Source organism: Leuresthes tenuis, unplaced genomic scaffold (genome assembly GCF_036924035.1).
Source record: "Leuresthes tenuis unplaced genomic scaffold, fLeuTen1.0.hap1 SCAF_8, whole genome shotgun sequence".
In the NCBI taxonomy this organism is placed as follows: domain Eukaryota; kingdom Metazoa; phylum Chordata; class Actinopteri; order Atheriniformes; family Atherinopsidae; genus Leuresthes; species Leuresthes tenuis.
In genome coordinates, this window is record NW_027325362.1 from 31,520,409 (window position 1) to 31,542,567 (window position 22,159).

The 22,159-nt window shown below is 39.6% G+C and overlaps 2 protein-coding genes across 9 annotated transcripts in view; one reads left to right on the forward strand and one right to left on the reverse strand.

Moving 5' to 3' along the window:
• LOC140313410 (uncharacterized) overlaps window positions 1-22,159 on the forward strand; it is a 435,793-nt gene that overhangs the window by 326,292 nt on the left and 87,342 nt on the right. The gene's annotated exons all lie outside the window — the stretch shown is intronic.
• The window catches only part of rims1a (regulating synaptic membrane exocytosis 1a), a 113,587-nt gene that overhangs the window by 71,614 nt on the left and 19,814 nt on the right, over window positions 1-22,159 (reverse strand). For all 8 annotated transcript variants that reach the window (XM_072391495.1, XM_072391500.1, XM_072391496.1 and 5 more), the window contains exons 3-4: window positions 16,853-17,063; window positions 7,092-7,103 (exon numbers count right to left, since the gene is read on the reverse strand). In XM_072391495.1, the coding sequence (XP_072247596.1) occupies window positions 7,092-7,103; window positions 16,853-17,063 (223 nt within the window). The remainder of the gene's footprint in view (window positions 1-7,091; window positions 7,104-16,852; window positions 17,064-22,159) is intronic.

Below are 22,159 nucleotides of genomic sequence, written 5' to 3' on the forward strand. Positions count from 1 at the left end.
CCTACTCACAACATATTGTCATTGCTAGGCACCATTAGCCTTCCTGCAATTACGTCAGACAACAAACCGTATGCCTGCTACTTAATAGGTGAGACCATAACTACATGTACCCCAAGGGAAAGGGGAAGAGTGTGAAGAGAAGGTAGACCAGGAAGTAGCTTAAGCCAATGGCAGCTTGACGTATGGCACCAGCAACATGCAAAGCGAGTAAGCAAGGACCTCTATAAATCCTGCACTAAGGATGAAAGACTGCAACAAAGGAGATTAGTGTCCACAGCAGATAATGAGGTACTACATCAACACAGCTCAGCACCGCAAGCAAAACACACACGCACACACGTGCACAATATATACTGTACACAATTACGTACAGAAAAGGCTCACACACAAATAAATGCATTTGGGGAAACCCAAGTGAACCGTATTTGTACAGGGATACACAGAATTCTTGTCTTACAAGCAACCACACTTCATAATGGGCTCAGCACGCATTCTTGTATACACACATATCCTTCAATTACACACAGGAAACATATTTACAGCTCAAGTGTACACAGGGGCCACAGTTAAATAGTTGACTGATCGATACTGTAAATATTTTACTTTGGCTCAATATTGGAATGCTCGGTAATGTTTGATGTAACACACCTTTTTTGGGCAAACGCACACGTATCATCAGCTTTAGCTTCAGCTTCAGCTCCAATCTATTTTGCACACAAATACTGTTATTTTGCTTGTTTTTTCAATGAATGAAGACAATGGTAATGGAAGGCTTGCATGAAATATCACAAGTGTATATACACTGTCCCTATCAAAGGAATGTGGTATTGCTTCATTGCATACTGAAACACCTCCACAATCAACAGCTTTTCTCTGAAATTAGCATATGGTAACGCAGAGGAGGTAGTGACAATGTTGCACTTCCCCTTTTTCACCACTAAATGTCTCCAGTTAGCAAATACAGCAGCAGGTGGAGTGAGAGAGTTTATTTGATTTGATCTGAATATCTTGCATCACTTATATAAGTTTGGAAAAGCTAACTGTGTTTATACATCTTTTTTTTTTCATCAGAAGCAAAGTTACGAATCCCATTTTCTTGGAAAGATCTCTTAACTGCTCTGCCTGTGACTAAGTGTTGGGATTCTACCGCATCTTACATGAACATGAAACTCTCCTGGTTTGTTCAGTCCTTTATGATTAACAACTCCATTGGATATTGACTAAAAAAACACATCCTCAGTCTCAAATCCTTGTTGTGGCTGATGAGAATAGATGAGAAGAGATTTTAACGTATCCAGAAAAACCTTTTAGGTCTTTGCTCTGTGATATTTAGGTTGTGGGTATACCATGGACAGAAAACATTTGTGGAACTTGTCCGCAGGGTTAAAGGTAGCTTGCATAGGAAGAAAAGCGCGTTAGTAGAAGAAAGGGAGGAAATACGACTGTGATGGCCTATGGTGACAGCTGATTAAGTAGAAAATGTTCCTTAATATGGGATGGTAGATAGTAAAAAACAAGTAATGACTCAATTAGCATTGGTTTTCATCGTATGGAAGACTGTCCCTCGAGAGACCCAAACAATAAATTCAAAGATGTATTTATATATATATATTCACTAGTACAGGTGAATGCACAATACTTATAGGTTATAATAAAGCTGAAGAGTAGGAGACAAAAACTACCTACATCTATAACATATCATATTCAGGAATAGTATTGAAAAGTTTTTCTAACGTCCAAGTTGTGCTAATTACCTACTTCTTTATAAACTTTTACCACAGATGAGATACAGGCACTAAGAACAGCAGAACTGCTTATTCTGTTTACATGTTGTATGTATGTACATATCAGCATGAGTGAGAGAACATGTCCTCCTTGTGTGCACAACTGTCTGTGATGTGTGTGCAAGCCTGCTATCATAAGGGTGTGTGCTGCAACAACCAGGAGAGAGATGGCCCCCTTAAGAGCAGTCAATGAGAGACGGACATGGAGACGGACGCAGCTCGTAAGACTGGCAATCAATAGTAATCATGAGGCGGTGTGGCGTTAACAGCAGATGACACGTCGCTCTTTCTTTCTACTGCACTGCACCCTGACACAAAGCAGCACAAAGCCATAATTCCTTGTAGGCTTAGATCAATAGGTATACATTTACACAAGCATCAGGAAATTATTTTAGGGGTATTTTTGCCTTTATTTAATAGTTCATTATTCTCAGGCTTCAAAACCAACTTTCTTGTCAATGGGGCCAGCAAATCAAGGCTGCGTTAGCTTGAATGCTCATCCCTTCACCTAAAACTTCGATTCTTCGAGTAAATCGACACAAGCATGACAAAGACTTTTCTCTGACTTCATAAATGGCATCCCCAGGGCAAAGGCTGTGATACACAACTACTGCATTATCGTGATGTCAAGTTATATGGACATATCTGATGAATGAACGTGGCCAGTCTCCTATAATAAATTCCTAAAGGTAAAGGATGAGGCTTATGGAGGAGGTTAGACTGCAATGACATTAGCAGTAAAGCTGGAAGACAACAACAGGCCCTGAGCAGAGGTATATACTGGAAGTCTAAGAGCTAAATCTGATTCTAAAGACTGCCTAGTTGAATGAGTAGTAATTAAGTTGTATTTGTATGTGATTGGTGCTTATATGGAACAAGTGGTAGAAAAGTCCCAATGCAATCAAATTTAGATGCTTTTATGCGATAATAGTTATCATGCTTAATAAATACTGGTTAACAAAATATAAATATATAACAAAGTATACTTGGCAAGTGTTTGATCCAAACGTGTTTAATGGCTACAAGCAAGAAAATTGTGAATGTCAGTAGTTTTACCACAGCACTGAACCCAGAGGGTTAAAAATACTGCTGAAATAATAACCTCAAATAAAAGGCTGACAACTTTAAATTTCTCTTGAAGTTTTTTTTAGTGACAAGTTAGCACATACCACAGCTTTCACCAACAATTGCCACCAATACGTGACCACATTATCAAGTGAGGACGTGTTCAGCCAAGCTTAGCACAAGGACAGAAAGAAGCAGTAAACAGTGAGTCTCGTTATTCCAAAATTCAGAAAAAACTTTCCCCAAAGACAACAAAGATACAAAGTGTTGACCATCATGAACTATCTCAATACCGAAAACAATGACAATGTATCATTGAGTAATGAGAAGATATGCAAAACGTCTGCATTCTCTTGAGCTACTTTTAGAACCTCTGACAACAATGCAGTCAGAAACTATTGACATCTTCTCTGCCTAAACAGGAAAATGCTCTGTTCTAAGATAGAACATATTTTTAGGAGCAACTCAACACCACTAATTAAGAACACCTGTGGTCTGAAAACACCAGTGAATGGAGCAGTTCTGCCAGCAACTCTGAATCATAATTGGTCTAAAAACAGCAATCTGCTTCCGCCAAGTTACAGCCATATAAAAGCAGAGAACCCCCCCACACACACAGACATACAATCCTGGACGTTACAATTAGAGAGTTGAGATGTGTTAGTATGTGTGTGTGAGAGAGAAACACAAAACATTCTTCTTTAGTCTCCCTTGAGAGAAAGAATCAAGACTTCAAAAGTGGTTCTTTCTGTCAGAAACACTTGGCTTCAGTATAACATACACTCCTCTCTACACTAGAGCTCTGCCTTCACTGCTAGATTTAATGAGCCCTGAATATCAGTAGCAAGGCGTGCAAAGCTAACTTTCTTGTTCCTATATCCCTATCCATCTACTCTACAAAACGTTTGTAAAACAAGGCAGCTCACTCGTCACTGGTCATTACAAAAGAAATACATTATTCAAACAGGATGATGGTAAAAGGTAAACCATTAAGCCTCCATTTCTTATTTTCTGTATTAAGGGACATGAAGTGACATAAAAAGTCTAAACCAACATGGCCTACAGAGTCATTTACAGATGATGGTTCAGAATAATACGTTGACATGGGTAGCAAATGGTAATGCAGGAAAAAACAGTCATATAAGTCATGTTTCCATCCAAAAGTGATTCAAATCATTGGGAAATGCACATTAAAAGAAATTCGAATCGTGTGTTTCCATCAAAACTTTGGGGAAAACTTAGGTTGGCATGACAACCAGCCGGCAAGAGGTGTTATTTAATGCCCAAGCAGAGATCGGGGTGAAAGTGAGCTACGTCAGACTTGATGTGAATACAGCTATTTCCATCGCTTTCGAATCAACCAAAACCCAACACGAGCGAGCGTATTTTCATTTGTGCGAATCAGGGGATTTTAATTCGAATTATGGCGTTTCCATCATCATTTTCCGATGCCATACTTCTCGATGCGCATCTAAACAGGCTGATGGAAACGCACCTATATGACTTGGAAAAATAAATGAATGAATAAAATAAAAGTGCGTGGTTATGATATACAGTTTGAGAGAGAAACTAACACCTGCATTTAATCATTCTATGCCCCACAAACTTAAACCACTATAGTCGGATTTAACAAAATAATCTTATTACTATTTCTGTTAAACCTTTCGTGAAAAAGTAAAAGCCACCAAGCACAACACGTTTTCATACAGAAAGCCTTGAAAATTCTTTAGATCAGGAAATTGTCAAACTGGAAACAAGTAAGAGAAGAGGTGGGAATCTTGGTTGAAGCAAACTGCGTCATTGTGTGCTACATTTTTGCATGTAGTAACCTTAAAGAACATAACAAATGAAGCGTAGACATTACTTTTAAAAAAAAAGAAAGCAGTTAAACTGATTTGGACTGCAAAACACAATTTTAAACCACAAATCATTTGCATCACCTGAGTTGTCAACATTTTCATTTAAACTTTGAGCGTTTAGTTAAGTTGGAGAGGAAAAAGCAGGGGGAGTCATTTTTGGACCACTGCGCGAGGCCTAATTAATCATTCCAAGAGTAATTTATTGAATCCATGTCAAACATAAATCAAACTTGGTCTGGTGTCCAGCTATACAGCTATAAGGCCTCTTTTCTGCCAAAACTTTTCGCTTCAGAGCCAGTGATTGTTGCTTCAGCAAGAGAGTGAGACTGCTATGTACAGCACACCAAAGCACTCCTGCACAGCCTTGGCGTTCGAGCCCAGCCAAGAATCTTCAAAGTGCCTGTTTGGCAGCTGCCCGTAGGGACATCCGCCAAGGCCAAGTAAGGTTCAAACCCTGACACCAGTACGCAAGTAGGGAAAGATGCTAAAGGTATGTCAAACAGGTACACTTAGGAACACCGCAGTATCATATTGGACTTAATATGATACTTAATGAATAATTAACTTGGGGTTTAACTTAATGAACACACAATGAGAAAGTATTCTTTACAGCGAGCACTTCTGGGTCACTGACCTTGAGAGAATTTGTTAAAAAAATGGTTTCAGCATCAGTGCTGATATATCCATGTGCACCACTCTGACATTGAAGACTGTGCAGTGGTCATCTAAGATATCACATCATTCCGTCATCGAAATGCAGCATAATAATCGTTCGAAAAACCACGGAGTAGGAAAGCTTGGTTAACACCGTTATCTATTTTCTTACGCAAGATTAACCAACTGCTACTGTACTGCACAGCTTTCCCATGTACATTTCCAGAAAAGTTAGAAGACTTTTCTAGAATGCAATGAAATATGATATCTGTAATTTGTTAATTTATTTTAACCTTAATTTAACAGACACAAAGAAAGTTTTTTCAGTGTTCTTCGTTGACCAACTTCAATGTCTTTAGAAAATATAAACAAACATAAAATTTAATGCCAGAGAAACTCTCAATAAAGTTGGGATGGAGAGAAAGAAATGACAGAAATGTTAATAGAATATAGGGAAGATTTTTCAATTAGCAGATCAACTGCTAACAAGTGACGGTTTCAGGATTGGGTATCAAAGAAACAAAGGTTTAGTCTTTCCAAGCAAGGTTGGATAATGGCTCACCATTTTGTGCCCACCAAGGTTGCAAAGAACTTTGTTCTCTCAACATCTACAGGGTGTAAAATTATATTAATAAAATTTAACATCATTAAAAGATTTTGTGAGTCAGGAGAAATCTCAGTGCATAAAAACCAACTTTGTTCTTAAACCGCTGCTGATTGCGTGTGACCTTCGAGCCCTTTCATTCAGCACCACATGAGAAACTGCTATACCATCAGAAATTACACAGCCACATAGACTTAGGAGTATCTCGGAAAAACATTTTCACTCATCACAGTCTGCTGCTGCATTCAGAAAGATAACCCGAAACTGAAGAAGCCATAAATCCAATCTATACAGAATAGCAGAGTTTTCTCCACACAAGCACATCTCATCTAGAAAGGCAGTGAACATGGGTTCTGTGGTCAGATAGATGTTCACAAGTAGATATCTTGTTCTAAGTGTCAAAGATGAGACCACCTAGGCTCTAATGTGAACAAGGAGCAGTGTCTGGTTACGTTATCGGGGTGCATTAGTGTCCATGGCATGAATGACTTACATCTGTGTGAAGTTCCTATTGATGCAAAGGCCTGCATTGGAATTTTGGTGAGAAAAATGCTATCACCAAGGCAACATTTTTTCTCAGGAGGTCTGTGGTTAGTTCAGCCCCACAATTGCATGGCCTCATAGATAGAGTTTGTGTTTGTGTTTGACTGGCCTGCCTGTAGCCAGATCTGTCTCCCTTTGATAATGTATGGAGCAATACGAAGTAGCCAAAATCTTTACCAAGAATGGAAACAATTTCCTCTTACAAAATTGCAACAGTTTGTATCCTCAGTTCCCAAATCATTGAAAGAATATAACTAAAGGAAGGGTGATAAAACATAACACGCCTCTCTGTCCAGCTGTTTTTGGTATGTTGTTGGAATTAAACTACATGTCAGATAAATAAAGTGAATTTGGTCAGTGAAGACCCTAAAAATCCTGTACTTTGCACTTTGTACTAATTACAGGCATTATTTTTTGTTGAAAATGTCCCAACTTTTCATGGAAATGGAAAATATTCCTTATAATAAGAGTGAGAGATTCAAAAGCAAACTTAAAAAAAGTTTGCTTTTTCAAACCCATTATGATGCATTGTCTTAAGAGTTGGAGGCAGTTATGTAGTCAAGGGAAAAAAACAGCACTCACCACTTTGTCCTCCTGCAGCCCAGTCAGCCATGCGTGTTTAATGAAAAGAAAGACAAAGAGAATGTAAGCAAAAATTATATCTGAAGCATGAGCTTGCAGCTCTGCCAGGACAAAACACAGTGAAACACAGAAATAGTTCAATGTTATCAGTCACCAAACAGGAAAGTTCACCTCCAACAAAGCCTTCTGTCCAAACAACTTCTATAGAATGTCAAATGAACTGATGTTTATGGTTAGCAAATTTGATGAATTAATAATAAAAATATTAATAGTTGTTAGTTACTTGGGCAAATAATAATAAGTATAAGGTTGAAAATAAAATAAATCAACCTGTGGAAGGGAAAAAAATGAATCATATTTGATGAAGCAAGCCCTTTTTTCTGATTTAACTGGTAGGGGACAGAGACAGTGACTAATGTCCATCTTTGCTGGAGAGCATGATAAGCGTTTTTTTGCTCTCATTTTCTTTCTTTGAAGGAACCAGATTAGAACTGAGACTTCTGAGTTTGTCTTTAAGTAGGGAGCTAGGGCAAGGTGACAACGAGCATGAACAAAAAATGGAAGCAGAGAGAAAAAAAAGACTCCTCGTCTTCCCTGAAATCCACAAAAAATTTTCAATGCTCATATTTTGTGTCAGAATTAGATGGATTTTTACTGGATTATTAAAAGTTTATTATGGATGAAGGGCATGAAACCCTGTAGTTACACACTAAAGTACTTTCATGGATCGTCACTAACAGCTCATGTGCTGTGCGTTGTAGAGCACAACCTACAACAAACATCTAAATTTATGTTTTTTGGATTAAAATGTCAAACCTTGCAAACACACACTCTAACAATAATCAATCAATACAATCAATAATCCAGACTAATAATCCATCAAAGTTCACGCAATGCAAAGGTGGAGTTCCAAGTTGGAAAAATGTCTTAAGTTGAGAGTTTCCACTGCAGATGTAACTTTTTTTACAAGAAATTTGTCCTCTGCTTTTAACCCATCCAGGTTAAAACACACATGCACAGAGTCACACACTCATAGAGACAGATGCCATACACTGGAGCAGTGGGCAGCCATTCACAGCGCCTGGGGAGCATGGGGGTACAGTGCCTTGCTCAAGGGCACCTCAGCCGTGACAAGGAGGTGAACTGCCACCCCTCCAGCTGTCAATTCACCAATCTTTTGAGCGGTGAGAGTGGGGATCAAACTGCCAACCTTCAGGTTATTGGACAACCCACACTCACCACTGAGCCACGGCCGCCCCTAACTGCCCTGTAGCACTGTGTGCAAATTTTTTTTGCAAGGACTTACTTGGCCACAATTCATGCATCAAAACATTATTTTGTGGACAGAAGTGTTCTACATCGACAAGATAGCACATTTGAAACTGTGCCTACAGAATGAAATGTAAAGACTTGCAAATGTGGTTTTACGTTGAACAGTTTGATTTTTAGTATAGACTATAGAAATCCACGTTTATAGGTTATATTTGAGTCATATATTTAGATTTTACTTTACTTTTTACCAAGAGGCAGTTGTGATGCCAGATCTCATGAGAATTCCCTGCTCAGACACAGATACGCTTTGAGCAAAGTTAATTTATCTCCTAATTCATTGGTATCTAAAATACCAGTTTAGAGTTAGTTTGGTAGTGTATTAATCAAGGAATGCGTAGCTTACAGGGTAGTTAAAAAGCTTCCTGATGATAAAGCACCGGTGGATGAGATGCTAAAGGCTCTGGACATGGTGGGGCTGTCTTGGCTGACACTCTTCAGTGGTAGTGGTTCTCATTTTTGAGAAAGGAGACCAACTACAGATGGATCATACTACTCAGCCTCCCTGGGAAAGTTTACTCCAGCATGTTAAAGGGAAGGCTCCGACCAATTGTAGAAACCTTGGATTCAAGAGGAGCAGTGTGGTTTTCCCCCAGGTCATAGAACAGTGGACCAGATCTTTACCCTTGCAGAGTTACTGAGGGGATCATTAGAGTTTGACCAGGCAGTTTGCATGTGTTTTATAGACTTGGAAAAGGCTTACAATCGTGTTGTCCAAGGGATTCTGTAGGGGGTGCTGAAGGAGTATAGAGCACCAGAATCGCTTTTCAATCACTGTATAACCAAAGCCAGAGCTGTGTCCACATTTTTGGCATTAGGTCAAACTCATGTTGGACTCCCCCAGGGCTCCCCCTTGTCACTAATCCTGTTTGTAATTTTCATGGACAGGATGATGCGATTCTATTGGCTTCTTCAAGTCTTGACCTTCAGCTAGCACTGGAGCAGTTTGCAGCTGAGTGTGAAGAGGCCGGGATGAAGATCAGCTCTTCTAAATCTGAAACCATAGTTCTTAACCGTAAAGCTTTAGAATGCTCTCCGGGTCAGGGATGAGTCACTGCCACAGGTGATAGGTCATAGATACAAGCGGCTGAAATGGGTTTCCTTTGGAGGGTGGCATGGCTCAGCTTTGGAGATCAGGTGAGGAGCTTGGTCAGTTGAGGTGGTTCAGGCATCTGGTTAGGATTTCGCTAGGTCGTCTCTCTTAGGAGGTTTTCCAGGCACATTCAACTGGGACCCAGGACACACTGAAGGGATTATATATCCCTTCTGGCCTGGGAATGCCTTGGGATCTCCCAGGAGGAGCTGTAGAGCATTGCTAGCGAGAGGGATGTCTGGGTTTCTCTCTTGAACTTGTTGTCTCTGCGATCTGACCTTGGATAATCGGAAGACAATAAATGGATAGATGGATCTAAAATAGGTCCAGTTTTTACCTCAGCAACTGTGATCTGAAGGAATTGATCAAAATCTGTGTTATTCACAGCATCCATTGCAATAAATAGACTCAGGACCTACTACAGCTAGTCTAGTAAAGGGGCGTTTAAAGCTGCAAAAAACACTTGACTCGTACACAGGAAACATTTGGAATTACCAAGCCTGACAATTATAAGCAACTTGGACAAAAGGACAGACAGAAATTAGATCTTGCACTGACATTTTTAACCAAAACTGAAGACCCTGTTGTCAAAATACAGAAGAAATTCAGCCATGGGTGAGTTAAAATAATGGATGTGGCCACAAGTGTTGACATTTTAAGGGTTGTGTGCAGCAGGAACAGGTTCCATGAAGATACAATGTGGCATAACATGCATATAATTTTGGTAGGCGCTGATTAACCAGGGTTGTCAAATTATCGCGTTAATGGAGATTAATTAATTACAGTGATTTTTAGTGCGTTATATTTTTTAATCGCGTTAATCTAATTTTTAATCTCTAACTTTGCTGTTTCTGAATGCCAGTTGCCTTTTTTTTAAATCCGTTTTTATACGTTGGGCTTCTTGTACTTGGGTTGGAAATCAATGGTCTGTCACACCCTGAAGTGGACATTGATTGGCTGTCATTGTGTTTGGGATGGTTTGGGATAAGCTGATAGGCTCCCACTGTAGTTGGGCAAGGTGAGGAGACTTGAAAATGGAGGAGCATCTAAGAGTTGTCGGTCCAATGAATGGAAAATTTACATTTCACAAACGCCTCGACGGCACCATTGATAAAGGTAGAGTGATCTGCGTTCTTTGTAAGAAGGAGTTTGCTTACCACTGAAGTAGCTCAAGTTTAGCCTACCACATCAACGCAAAGCACCCAGTCGCGAGTGTAGCCACAGCTAACGTTAGCAATTTAGCGATCTATAGCAAAGCTCTTCGCCAAACTAAACTCGAGGAGAACATCCCGCGTATGAGCAAGTCTGCGACCGACAGGCTGACGAATGTTCTTGCCAAGTGGATAGTGATGAACTGCAGGCCGATAAACATAGTGGAAGACGAGGGGTTAACAGAGGTGTTGCAAACTGCGTCCAATGACCCATCATACAAGCCACCGTGCAGGACTACAGTTACGACCAAAATCAGCAAGATGAACGACGGCGAAAAGAAAAACAAACTTGAGATTTTGGTGGAGGATTCGCCCAACTTTGTTGCTATAACCGGAGATCACTGGACCTCATCTGGCAACCACAGCTATTTGGGGGTGACCGGACACTTTATTGATGGTGAGTGGAACCTCAACTCGTTTGCGCTGACCGTCATGAAAACAGAAACCAGACACTTTGCTGATAAATGCGCCGAACAGTTCCTCAATGTGGCAAATGACTGGGGAATTGGAAATAAGATATCCACCATCGGTACAGATAGCGCAGCAAACATGCTGGCTGCTATGAGAGCCCTTCCATATGAGCACATCGCCTGCAATGCTCACATTCTCCAGAGGACCATCACAGTCTGCCTCGATGGCAGTGGGTTTGCTGGTGTACTAGCAAAGTGCCGCAAGATTGTTGGCCATTTCAAACAAAGCCCTGCAAGTACCACAGAACTTAACCAGCAACAAGTTGCACTTGGAAAAAAAAAAAGCGAGCAACTTATACAAGATGTACCAACCAGGTGGAATTCGACACTCGCAATGGTCTCACGCCTCCTACGCAACCGAGAGGCTGTCCAGGCTACGTTGGACCAACAGAACAACCACAGATTGGTCATGCTAACCGAAGCTGAGTGGGGGAAACTGGAGAGGCTGGAGGTCCTGCTTGAACCATGCAGGTAAGCCCAAATAAACACCTGTCCATTTTAATGAAATAAACTACACATGTGTCATCCAAAAATGAATGAACATTAGGTAGTACTTCTCAGGGCAATTAAATTGGAAATTTAAATGTCCAGCGAAGTTTATTTTTCAAACTTATCCACCTCTACAGGTATGTGACACAAAGTGCAACACAAAGTGCTGCACAAAATAAAATAAATCTACCTGTCCATCTATGTATTCATTCATTCATTCATTCATTCAGGTGTGGACCAGTCTGGAAAACATGCTCCAAGCAGCAGAGCCTAGAAGAGTAGCTACTCTCCAGCCCTCCACAGAGGATGATGAACCAGCTCAGAAGAAGAGGAGGAGCGCTCTTCTGCTGGGGTCTGACTCAGAAGAAGATGGAATGGAGTCCGGAGAGCTGCAGCGCTTCAGAGCAGAGCCCAGCATCAGTATTGATGACTGTCCCCTGCAGTGGTGGTATGCTCACTCAGGAGCCTATGAAAAGCTGTCAGTCGTGGCACGCAAGTACTTGGCCTCCCCGGCAACCTCCGTACCTTGTGAGAGACTGTTTAGTCTCGCAGGCCACATAGTACAAAAGAAAAGGGCAGCCTTGCTCCCAGAAAATGTGACCAAGCTGGTCTGTCTCAGCGACTGGCTGAAGAAGAAGAAATAAGAAGCATGAGGTCAGCATAGCTGCCATGTCATCTGTACCCCATTAGAAGTGATTGCTTGATGTTATTTCAGCACTTTATTTTGTGATGATGAACAATGTTATTTTTGATGTGCTAACAGCACTGTGATTGCTGGTTCTGTTTTATTTATTTTATATTATCTGAAGCAGAGGAAAAGCAACAAGTTCAGTGTCCAGTACTTCTATTGATCTGAAAAGTGTTACTGTTTTTTGATGTGTTAACTTACAGCACTTTATATGGATCTGATGTTTTATTTTATTTTTATTTTCTAATTATTTGGATACTGAAAAAAGGTTGAAACTAAAGGTTGCAGGCAGTGCTTGGGACTAGTCTCAAATACAATGGAATGTAAATGGCTCGTACAGCATCTGTTCAAATCTGTTAAAAACAATAAATGACTTCATAAAGCTGCTTTTTTGTTATTTATCAATCTTTTGATTTGCTGCAATAATGTAATGAATTTAAATGGAAATACCTCAAGTTGAGGGCTTTTTTCAGCATTTCTTTTAGGTGAGATTAAAATAGATTAATTAGATCAATTAATTACAGATCATAATTAATCTCTAATTTTTTTTAATCTCTTGACAGCACTATAAAAAAGCAGATAAAAGAGCTGGATAGCTACCTTGATATAAGCTTGAAGCCAATTTTAGACTACATAAATGTATGTGCATATATTTGTAATGATGGTTTGCAGGCTTACTTCCATTCCACATAATTTGGGGAAGATGGTGTTAGTTGAATGCCAGTACATTTATTTTTATTATATTTAAGTTATCGTGATGCAGATTTAGATAATTCAAATCAAATACAAGTCAAAGGGGATCATAAGTAGTTCTTTAATTTTAAAGATTTAAATGCACACCTGACAAAGAATTGGAGAGGGATGTTCTTACTCATTCAGTTATTCTTTCCTCATTGTTGTGGGCCATATGTGACTTAGATAGTGATCAGTAAGGCCACATAGTTATTGGGCTTCTGTATTTTAGAACCCAATCGGGTTATTTTGGGCTTATTTAAATTTTTCTGATTACTTTTTTCTCTCAGAAGAGCCGACAACACTGAAAATAACACCTCAGTGGGGCATTTTATTTCTAAACAGGGTCTCCCAGGGAATCACAAGAAATGATTACAGACAGTTCCCTCTAAATTCAAATTTGGAATTTTAACGTATATATTCATGGAATCAACCCAATACACTGTGTTAAACAGTAAGCTTTATAGGGGTTGGGAAGCAGAATCCAGAACTTGTTTCGCTTGCTCCTAAAGCCATCCTTTACATTAATTTGATCACTTGATACATAGATACAAAAATTGGATCAATTAGCTCATCTTATCTTTGGAAAGGTAGCACAATTATATACATATATATGATGAGATAGTTTTAAATACTTTCAAATCATTTAGCTATTATTAGATGTTTTTAAATGTTAATTTTCAGAATATAAGGTTCATAAACTAGCAGGTAGAACATGCACAGGGAACTGCAGCATTTGTGGTCATATGCTCCGGGTATGCAGCTGTTACCTACTGCAAAATATTGTAATTACTACATGTTTCCAACAGCTTATTAAATTCCCAGATAGAGTGCTGCAGTTTTCTGTGCTGTGTTATAATTTTTTTCCCTCTATCATCTAACAATTTTCAGAAATATATATATGTGTAGTTTATATTATAAGTTTTTGTGGAAATATGTGTTGTGAAAACTTAATGTGACATAATTCAGAAATGCAGAACCCTCATATAACAGGAACCTGGCAGAGACCAAAAGCCTGATAAGGCTGGGAACTGTGTGTCTTCTTTTCCAATCCTATAATTCATCCTTTATTTCTCTCTTGATTTAGTCTCCCTCTCCTGCCCAATTATCTCTGGCATTATAAAACATAGCTTTGTTTTATTATATATTTAACTGATGTCTTCCAGCTGATAAATAGATTCTATTTTTGGTCCAATTTAAAACTCCAGCGACAACCACCTCTAGTTTCACTGCGCTCTGATATGCGATGGGAAACTTTACAGGACTGCTAAAACAATGTTAGCTATCATCTAGTTTATGTTCCATGTCCCTTTAAGTCAGATGGGTTCCTGACCTGCAAGGTATACTGTAATTTATGTATTTGCCCCTCTAATTTAAAATCTATTTTGCTTTTATGCAAACATTAAGTGTCAGTGATCAAGAAAAGTATTTCGGTTGTCGTTTATTTTCAACATGGCCAATGATCAATCAGGGAATATGTTTAGTGTTTCCTTAGTGTTATTCATTTTAAGACTGTATAATTTTCTATTAATAATTCCATTATTATTCATCCCAACTTCTTATATCAGTGTTGTACACAAGGTAGACAAGTGTTTCCACAGCCAATAAGTATAGTATGATAGTAATAACTATCAAAGTCTCTTAGTGAGACATAAATAAGTCTCAACTTGTCTAACTATAGTACCCCGTGAATCTATATTCAAAATAACTTTGAAATATCACCAAGCTCGTTGTCAGTTCATTTGCTGAATCACTTTTCAAAGACCTTCTCCTACTTAACTCACCACCTCGAACACACAGCAGAACCTTCCCTGCATGAGCCAGTAGCTAATTAGGATGTACTTTTAAGTGTGTTTGTGTTTGTGCATGTGTGAGGTCATTAAATGCCAAATGTAGGGGAGGAGAAGAGGGGTTAGAGATGGGACGTCACTAATTTCAGAGGAAGACTCGCCCCTCTCAGCTGTGAAATACACACACACAAACACACACACATCCTGCTGTGAGTGTATAGGGCACCTCCGGACCCCTGGGAGACCGAGACAGAGTTTGATAACACCCCCTCTGTCCACAGCTCAGTCTAATGCCCAATTAACCTTTACCAGCCCTTGCCTGGGTCACATACTTATAGACACACATGTGGGCACAGCTCATATGCCCACACATGGAAGGAGGCACACACAAACAGATGCAGTTCTTGTATATAGTGAATCTGATCACATCTAAAGCAAACTGTAAAGACGTATAAACACACACACACACACAGATGAGCCATGGCTCATCACCTCCACCTGAGTTCCAACATCCGAGGCCTACTTTGATGTACAGTAAATGATTTTTTGAACAGCTGCATGTACATTCATTCAGCTGAATGCAGATTTGGGTTCCATGAGCCTGTGTGACTTTTTCTTTTCTTTTTTTTTCCGTGGGTACGTTTTTGTATTTCTGCTTTTATTTGTTGTATTCCTATTAAATTTTTTAAAGGAATACTACATTTCTATGTTCGAGTGTTTGTGTGTCATTGACTCCGGAGGCGCTATCTTAAAAAGCAGGTTTGGTTTTCCTGTTCAGTCCAGCTGTTTTTACTCTACTTCTTGCTTACGTTGCTTTGCAGGGAAATTTGACAGTATTTTCCGTTAGATTTCTTAGCAACCATCTGAAAATTTGTTGATGGATAGATTAGTAGATTTTTTTCCTCCATGCATGAATACAAAAAGAGAGACATTTTCTATTAGAATTTCTAAGACTTGATGTGGATCAATCCCCCATTAGGAAGTTTACTAAGTATGTTTCCGTTAATATGTCAGCCATCTGCATATGCCATTATCTCACTAATGAATGTCTATATTTAATGAATCTGTTGGTGTTTTTTGTTTTTCTTGACAGTTTCTAATGTGTGCCTGTGAGTGCAAACTAAATATTTGCGCAACAGACCAGTGTGTAGGATTTGGGGGATTTATCAAAAGAAATTGATTCTGATATTTATTCCATGGGCTGCACGGTGGTGTGGTGGTTAGCACCGTCACCTCACAGCAAGATGATTTCTGATTCAAATCCCAGCTGGAGCCTTTCTGTTTGCATGTTTTCCCATGTGTATGCGTGGGTTCTCTCCAGGTACTCCGACTTCCTCCCACCACCCAAAAACATGCAAATCAGGTTAAATGGTGACTCTAATTGACCCTAGGAGTGAATGTGAGAATGGATGGTTGTTTATCTCGTTTGATGGACTGGCGACCTGTCCAGGGTACAATCCACCCCTCACCCAATGACAGCTGGGATAGGCTCTAGCCCCTGCATGACCTTAAATTGGATTAAGCGGGTAAAGAAAATGGATGCATATGATTCCATTAGTGTGCAATCACCTGTAGCAATGAAATGTTGTGTTTTTGTTTCTTCAGAATAAGTGCTTCTTATCTACATATGGCATAGGTCCTTACTGTCATGTTTCCAGTGTATCCCATAGTACACTAACCAAGGAGATATGTCTTATTTTCAAGTTACATCCACTATTGTTTCGTTAATATGCTTGGAAAAGGAGAGTTAAAGGGCAGCTGTTCACTAGATTGTAATCTGATACCTTACCGCTAAATCCATCACCATGTGTTTTATGCAGTAAAATGCAGTCTGTGATCAATACATTTTTTATGTATGTTGTTTTGGTATGAAAAATATGAGCTTGAATCATCCAGCATCACAGTGGTTTCCACAGAACACAAATCAGAGTAAAGCATCATCAGATAAGATTCTCTTACCGTGTTGGATCGCAGGGACACTCGCCCCCCACAGCGAGCACAGAACTTTGTCTGGCAATAAGAACACAGGTTCCCACAACCATCTGCGAATTTGGTCTTGTGGCAGATGCCACAGGTTGGTGCATCGTCCCGATGAACGGCCGAGCCCGCTGCCGCCGTGGCCTGCCGGATCACCGTCTCCCTGTAGCTGGACAACTGCTGCTGGATGCCTCTGGAATAAAATGAAACAAGTTGAGTGCATGAAGGTGGTTTCATATTGGAAAACAGGCCACGTTGCGAATCCTACAGTGAATGACAAATATATGACAAAGAGTTAGGGCAGGTACATGGTTTCTGTGTCAAGTGTGCGAGCTTGAGACCCTGCAGACACACGCTGTTTTGTTCTTGTTAACACTGGGGTCAATTGCACCAAAGCTTCCCAAGCTTGGAAGGTACTCGAGGCGTGGCGTATAACAATTATCTGCAAAATCTCTCCTCACAACAAGTGTACATGTTGTTCACCTGAGACTGTGTTTTCCTTTTTAATAAAGAGTCTCATGTCCCTGACATTACAAATGTTTGAGCAGCACATGGTCGCACAGAGGAACCCAGTGGACCCTGATGCACTGGTACTGATGAGAACATGTAAGTGTTGTGCATGGGTGAGTTGGCTAAAAAGGTCTACGTATGTATGGATTTAACCAAGGTGTTGATAAAAAAAAATGCTCTTATCTCACTTTCAAACACTTCCAACCATGTTGTAATTTAGGAGAAAACATTTACCAGTTTTCATGATTTAAACAACTTTGATTTGAACAAAAATCCAGCAGATGAAAGGCTATGAAATAAACATTACAATTCTTATTTTTTTCCAAAAAAAGAATCGATGCATCAGATGGAAGCAAGTATAGTGTGTAAGTTCTAACATTTACTCACATGGTCGATCACACGAACAATCAACTGTTTCCTCTTCTACAGAATTGTCAAACATAAAATAATAATAACACCCAACTGAAACAAATTCCTACTTTTTAATGAATGCTAAAGAGCAGGCCTCTTCCCTGAGTGACATATAGATAATCACCCTTATGTTAGCTGGCTAAATTGACCACTGGTAGTTGGTCAAGATATTTTACATTGCAACTACCTAGAAGTACAGCTTTTATTCATTGCAGAATGCTTACTTACTAAAATTCAAGCTAAACTTCCAAAGTACAGCTCGCCAACTCTATGGAAGAGAAAGAAGTGGCGCATCGATGCATCCATGGAGCAAGATTCAGAAACACCAGTTAGCAACATAATGCGGCAGTGACAGCTCTGCTAGGGACATTTCACAATTCTTTGCACCTTGATTCATGTGACATGTGACAATATCTCACACGATGGTGAGTTCTAACCTAGTGCTCTTATGCAGCAAACTGACACGAAGGGCCAGCAGCAACGAGAGCCCCCCTGGTTGGTCTCCTTGTGTCACTGATGTCTGAACAAACATGACACATGAACGCACCACAAACACAACTCCAAGCCATTGCTTTTTCACATGTTATATCTTGTTGAACAGGTGCTGTGATGACGAACACTTTATGGGTTTCTGAGGGCTTTAATGTACTTGCAGTAAGAACACAGTTATTTGTCAAACCTGCAGAAACATTATTTTTCATTTCACCTGGGTTCACTGTCTCCAACCCTGCTATTGGCTTCAACCTTCTCCACCAGACGGAGCGGAGATTGCAGCTACAGCTCAACCCAAAACGCAGAAGTGAACATTTTGCATAGCTCTTCCTAATTATGTGGCTTAGGCACTCTGAAAGCAACTCTTTGGACTTGGCCTTTTTATTTTAGGGAAAGTCACGGGGCACAGAAGTTTGGTGAATACACTTTTTCAATCATTTATCTTTTTAATTTTTAATTTTAACTATGAGCCTTGTCTGCTGTACACCCCAATTTACTAATATAACTGACTGCAGTTCAGAATTATATTCTGCTCAAAGCGATGTGCAGATGTGACATGGTCTGACAAAACCAGACTGCCATCGTGTCTTTTTATGGGAAAAGAATCAGGGTGCTTGATCAGAAATGATGACGATAGCGAGCAAAACATATCTGAACTTATGATTCCCACGAGAATCAAAGATTAAAGCCATAACAGAAACAGAGCATTTCTATCATTTCATTATTAATTCAATAATATATGGACAAAATTTCAGAGTAGTTGTGGTGATAATCTAGGCTGAAACAAAGTGGTGAACCTTTGGTGAAAATTTCGAGATATGAATGACATGAACATCTTGCTGAGTATGAGTTCCAAATGTTCATTGTGGTAAATTTGACTTCGTATTGATCTTTAGATCCATTTAGTTTCAGCTATCTATTGTAATTCCATGACTTGTGAATAGTGGCAAATCAAAGTTAAAGAGCAATATGATACAATAAAGAAAAAGATTAGATGAGAACAATTGCTTTATTGGCTGAATAATAAATAAAGTGAAATAGAGGTGAACTGAAACCACAGGGAGACAATCGTTACATTTAGTTCAGTCGATATCACTGCTCCCCGTACTGTTCTTGTGTTTTGGTGCAGTCAACTTTTTTTGTGTGTGCTTTTGTTTCAGGCTACCTAACCTACACGACAAACACTTGAAATCAATATGAGAAAGAGAGGGAAGAGTAATGGTTTTATCTGCGTTACAGTATGCTGATTAATTCGATTTCACACCATGGAGATTGAGAAGAGAGCAAATCGAGGGGAAACAGACCAAAGACTAAAGAATTGATGGGCTGAGAAGCAGAAGAGGATAGAACTTTATATCTGATGAAACTAGGATGAAACTAAATCCAATGACAATGACTGGACACCAACATATATATATAAAGTATATATGCATTAAAATCATTTAGATTACATGACAATGTAATCTACATAGAATATAGATAAAACACAGAGGGATACAAGGAATACAGGTACACACAAAACTGGAGAGGAATAGTCAGTCTGTTTACATGCAAAGTTATGGTGGAGTCCTGGTTATGGCTCAACTAAATAATTCAGCTGTACTGTACTGTATCAGTATTAAAACATGGCAGGAAAATCCATTTACTGACTGACATACATCCAACTTGACTTCACAACAATACTTATTGATACGCCAGCCTTCAGCTATCTAAGTATCGGGTCCATTTTGTTCACCTATTACATCACGAACCAAAACAACTGTTGAGTTAGTGGCATATTGGAACCATTTTGAGTGGTGAGTTGGAAAGTTTTTTAACGTCTCCTGTGTATCGGCTTCTTCTGTTGCCTCTGCATGCTCGGGACGGGAACTATGGCGCATGTGCAGAGCATCTTGACCAGTGTGAGTCTAACTGAACGTATACATTCAATCGCACGATCTCCATGTGTTAGTCTGACTGGAAAAAGAATCATGATTTATTATGATTTCAGCCAGACTCAATATATTATTTTTCAAATTAACACAATAATTCTACTTTTTCCAACACCATGTTAAGATATTGAGGGACAGAGAAAGAGAGGGAAGAAATTGGTGTTTGGACAAGTGAAATGAGGGAGGGAATAGAAAATACAGGAGATGGGAACAGGAAACAGTGGGAGAAGAAAGAGATTCTTAAACATGCCACCAAAAAAAGAAAAAGCCGTGGGCCAAATCACACGTATTCAACTCATCTGTTGAACTGAGATGACAAAAATTACAATACAATACAATATGCCAGGGAATTGTCTCTGTGTTTACTATACTTATTTCATTCAGCTGTATTCAATCTTTAAGTCTGGAAGGTGCTTATAAGAGTAAAAACAGGAAAATAGATCATGGAGGAGGATTGAAGGGAAAGCAGGAGAAGATTAAAAAGAAATCAGAACAGTGGAGGAAGGAGAATGAATATCACCGGGGGAAAGAATTACAGAAGAAATTATGAAGGAAGAATAGACAGAATACGAGGAGGACAAGAGTAAGTGTCATTATAGAGAGGAGGGTTGATAGGGAGGAAGAAATGAGAAAAAGGAGTGAAAAGTGAGAAAAAGCACAGGAGAAACTGAAAAATAAGATGAGAGATGGAAAAGTTGAAGGGATGACAAACAAGGATAAGGAGAGAAAATAAAAGGAAAACAGAGCAATGGAAGTTTTTCAGGGAGAAGTTAGAGTAGAAAGAGAAGAATGAAGAAGAGGGGAGAAGAAAATATAGAAAAGAAGAAGAGGAAAGAGTAGGGGGAAAGAGAAGGACTTGTAAAGGGGAAGGGACAGGAGGAGTGGAGACAACTGGTGATAAGATACTTTAGAAAATAGGACAAGATAGAAGAAAAGAAAAGGAAAAGAAAAAGGGACAAAGTAAAGCCCTGATACTAACCAGCTAACAGAGAAGGATTGTTCATATCAGTAACTTTTTAGACGTTGCATAAGCAGTGTATACTGTAATAGATGCACAACTTACTTTTTATAGTGCATAAAAGCACTGGTGTGTATAAAATGATAATCATAGCACCTCAGAGTTACAGTGCCCTTGTTGTAGCTGCATGCTGTGCAGTACTTACAGACTGGAGGTCAGCGATGCAGCCTCCTCCCCCATCAGCTCAACAAATACAAACTACAAATCCCAGCAGCAGAGGCCAGAAAAAAGGAAGTCCAACATCCAACTGTTTGCTCAAGTTTTCACAACTGTTCCTTTGGATGTAACAGGACAGACCGTTCCTCTAAATACACCTTTCAGACACACCAGGGACCCGGTGGGTGAAACGTAACGTGTCTCCGGAAATGTTAACACCTGCCCTCACGCAAACTTACAAAAACACACCAACACACACACCTAAATAAAATAATGAAATGCATTGACATACACACAAACTAACTCACACTCATGGAAACCTGCCGTTGATGATGCAAAGTGAACACACACTCACACACAGACGCTTCCTGAGAGCAATAAGGTCACAATGAGGTGACCTGCTGCTGCAGCACCACGGGACTCACTTCCTGATCCATGGTTCTCACAGAGTATGTCTCAGGCCTCAACTCTGTTCAGCTGCTAATAGAGTTATACCTACATCCACTACAGGGCTTGTCGTTGGGGGGGGGGTAGTTATTTATTTTATTAGGACTACTGACTACTGTTTTCTGAGAGTCGTTACTGTTGATGTCGGGTGGCTTTAATCCAAAATAGCTTCTACTGGTATTAGACCTAATAAATCTGTGTTGGCTGAATGTAACTATACTCAGCGTTAAATGCACGGAGGGGCTCAGTGCATTTGCTCATCTGTACTTCATCTCATTTCGCTCTTTCCACAATGTCATACTTTGATTGGGTTCATGGACTTTT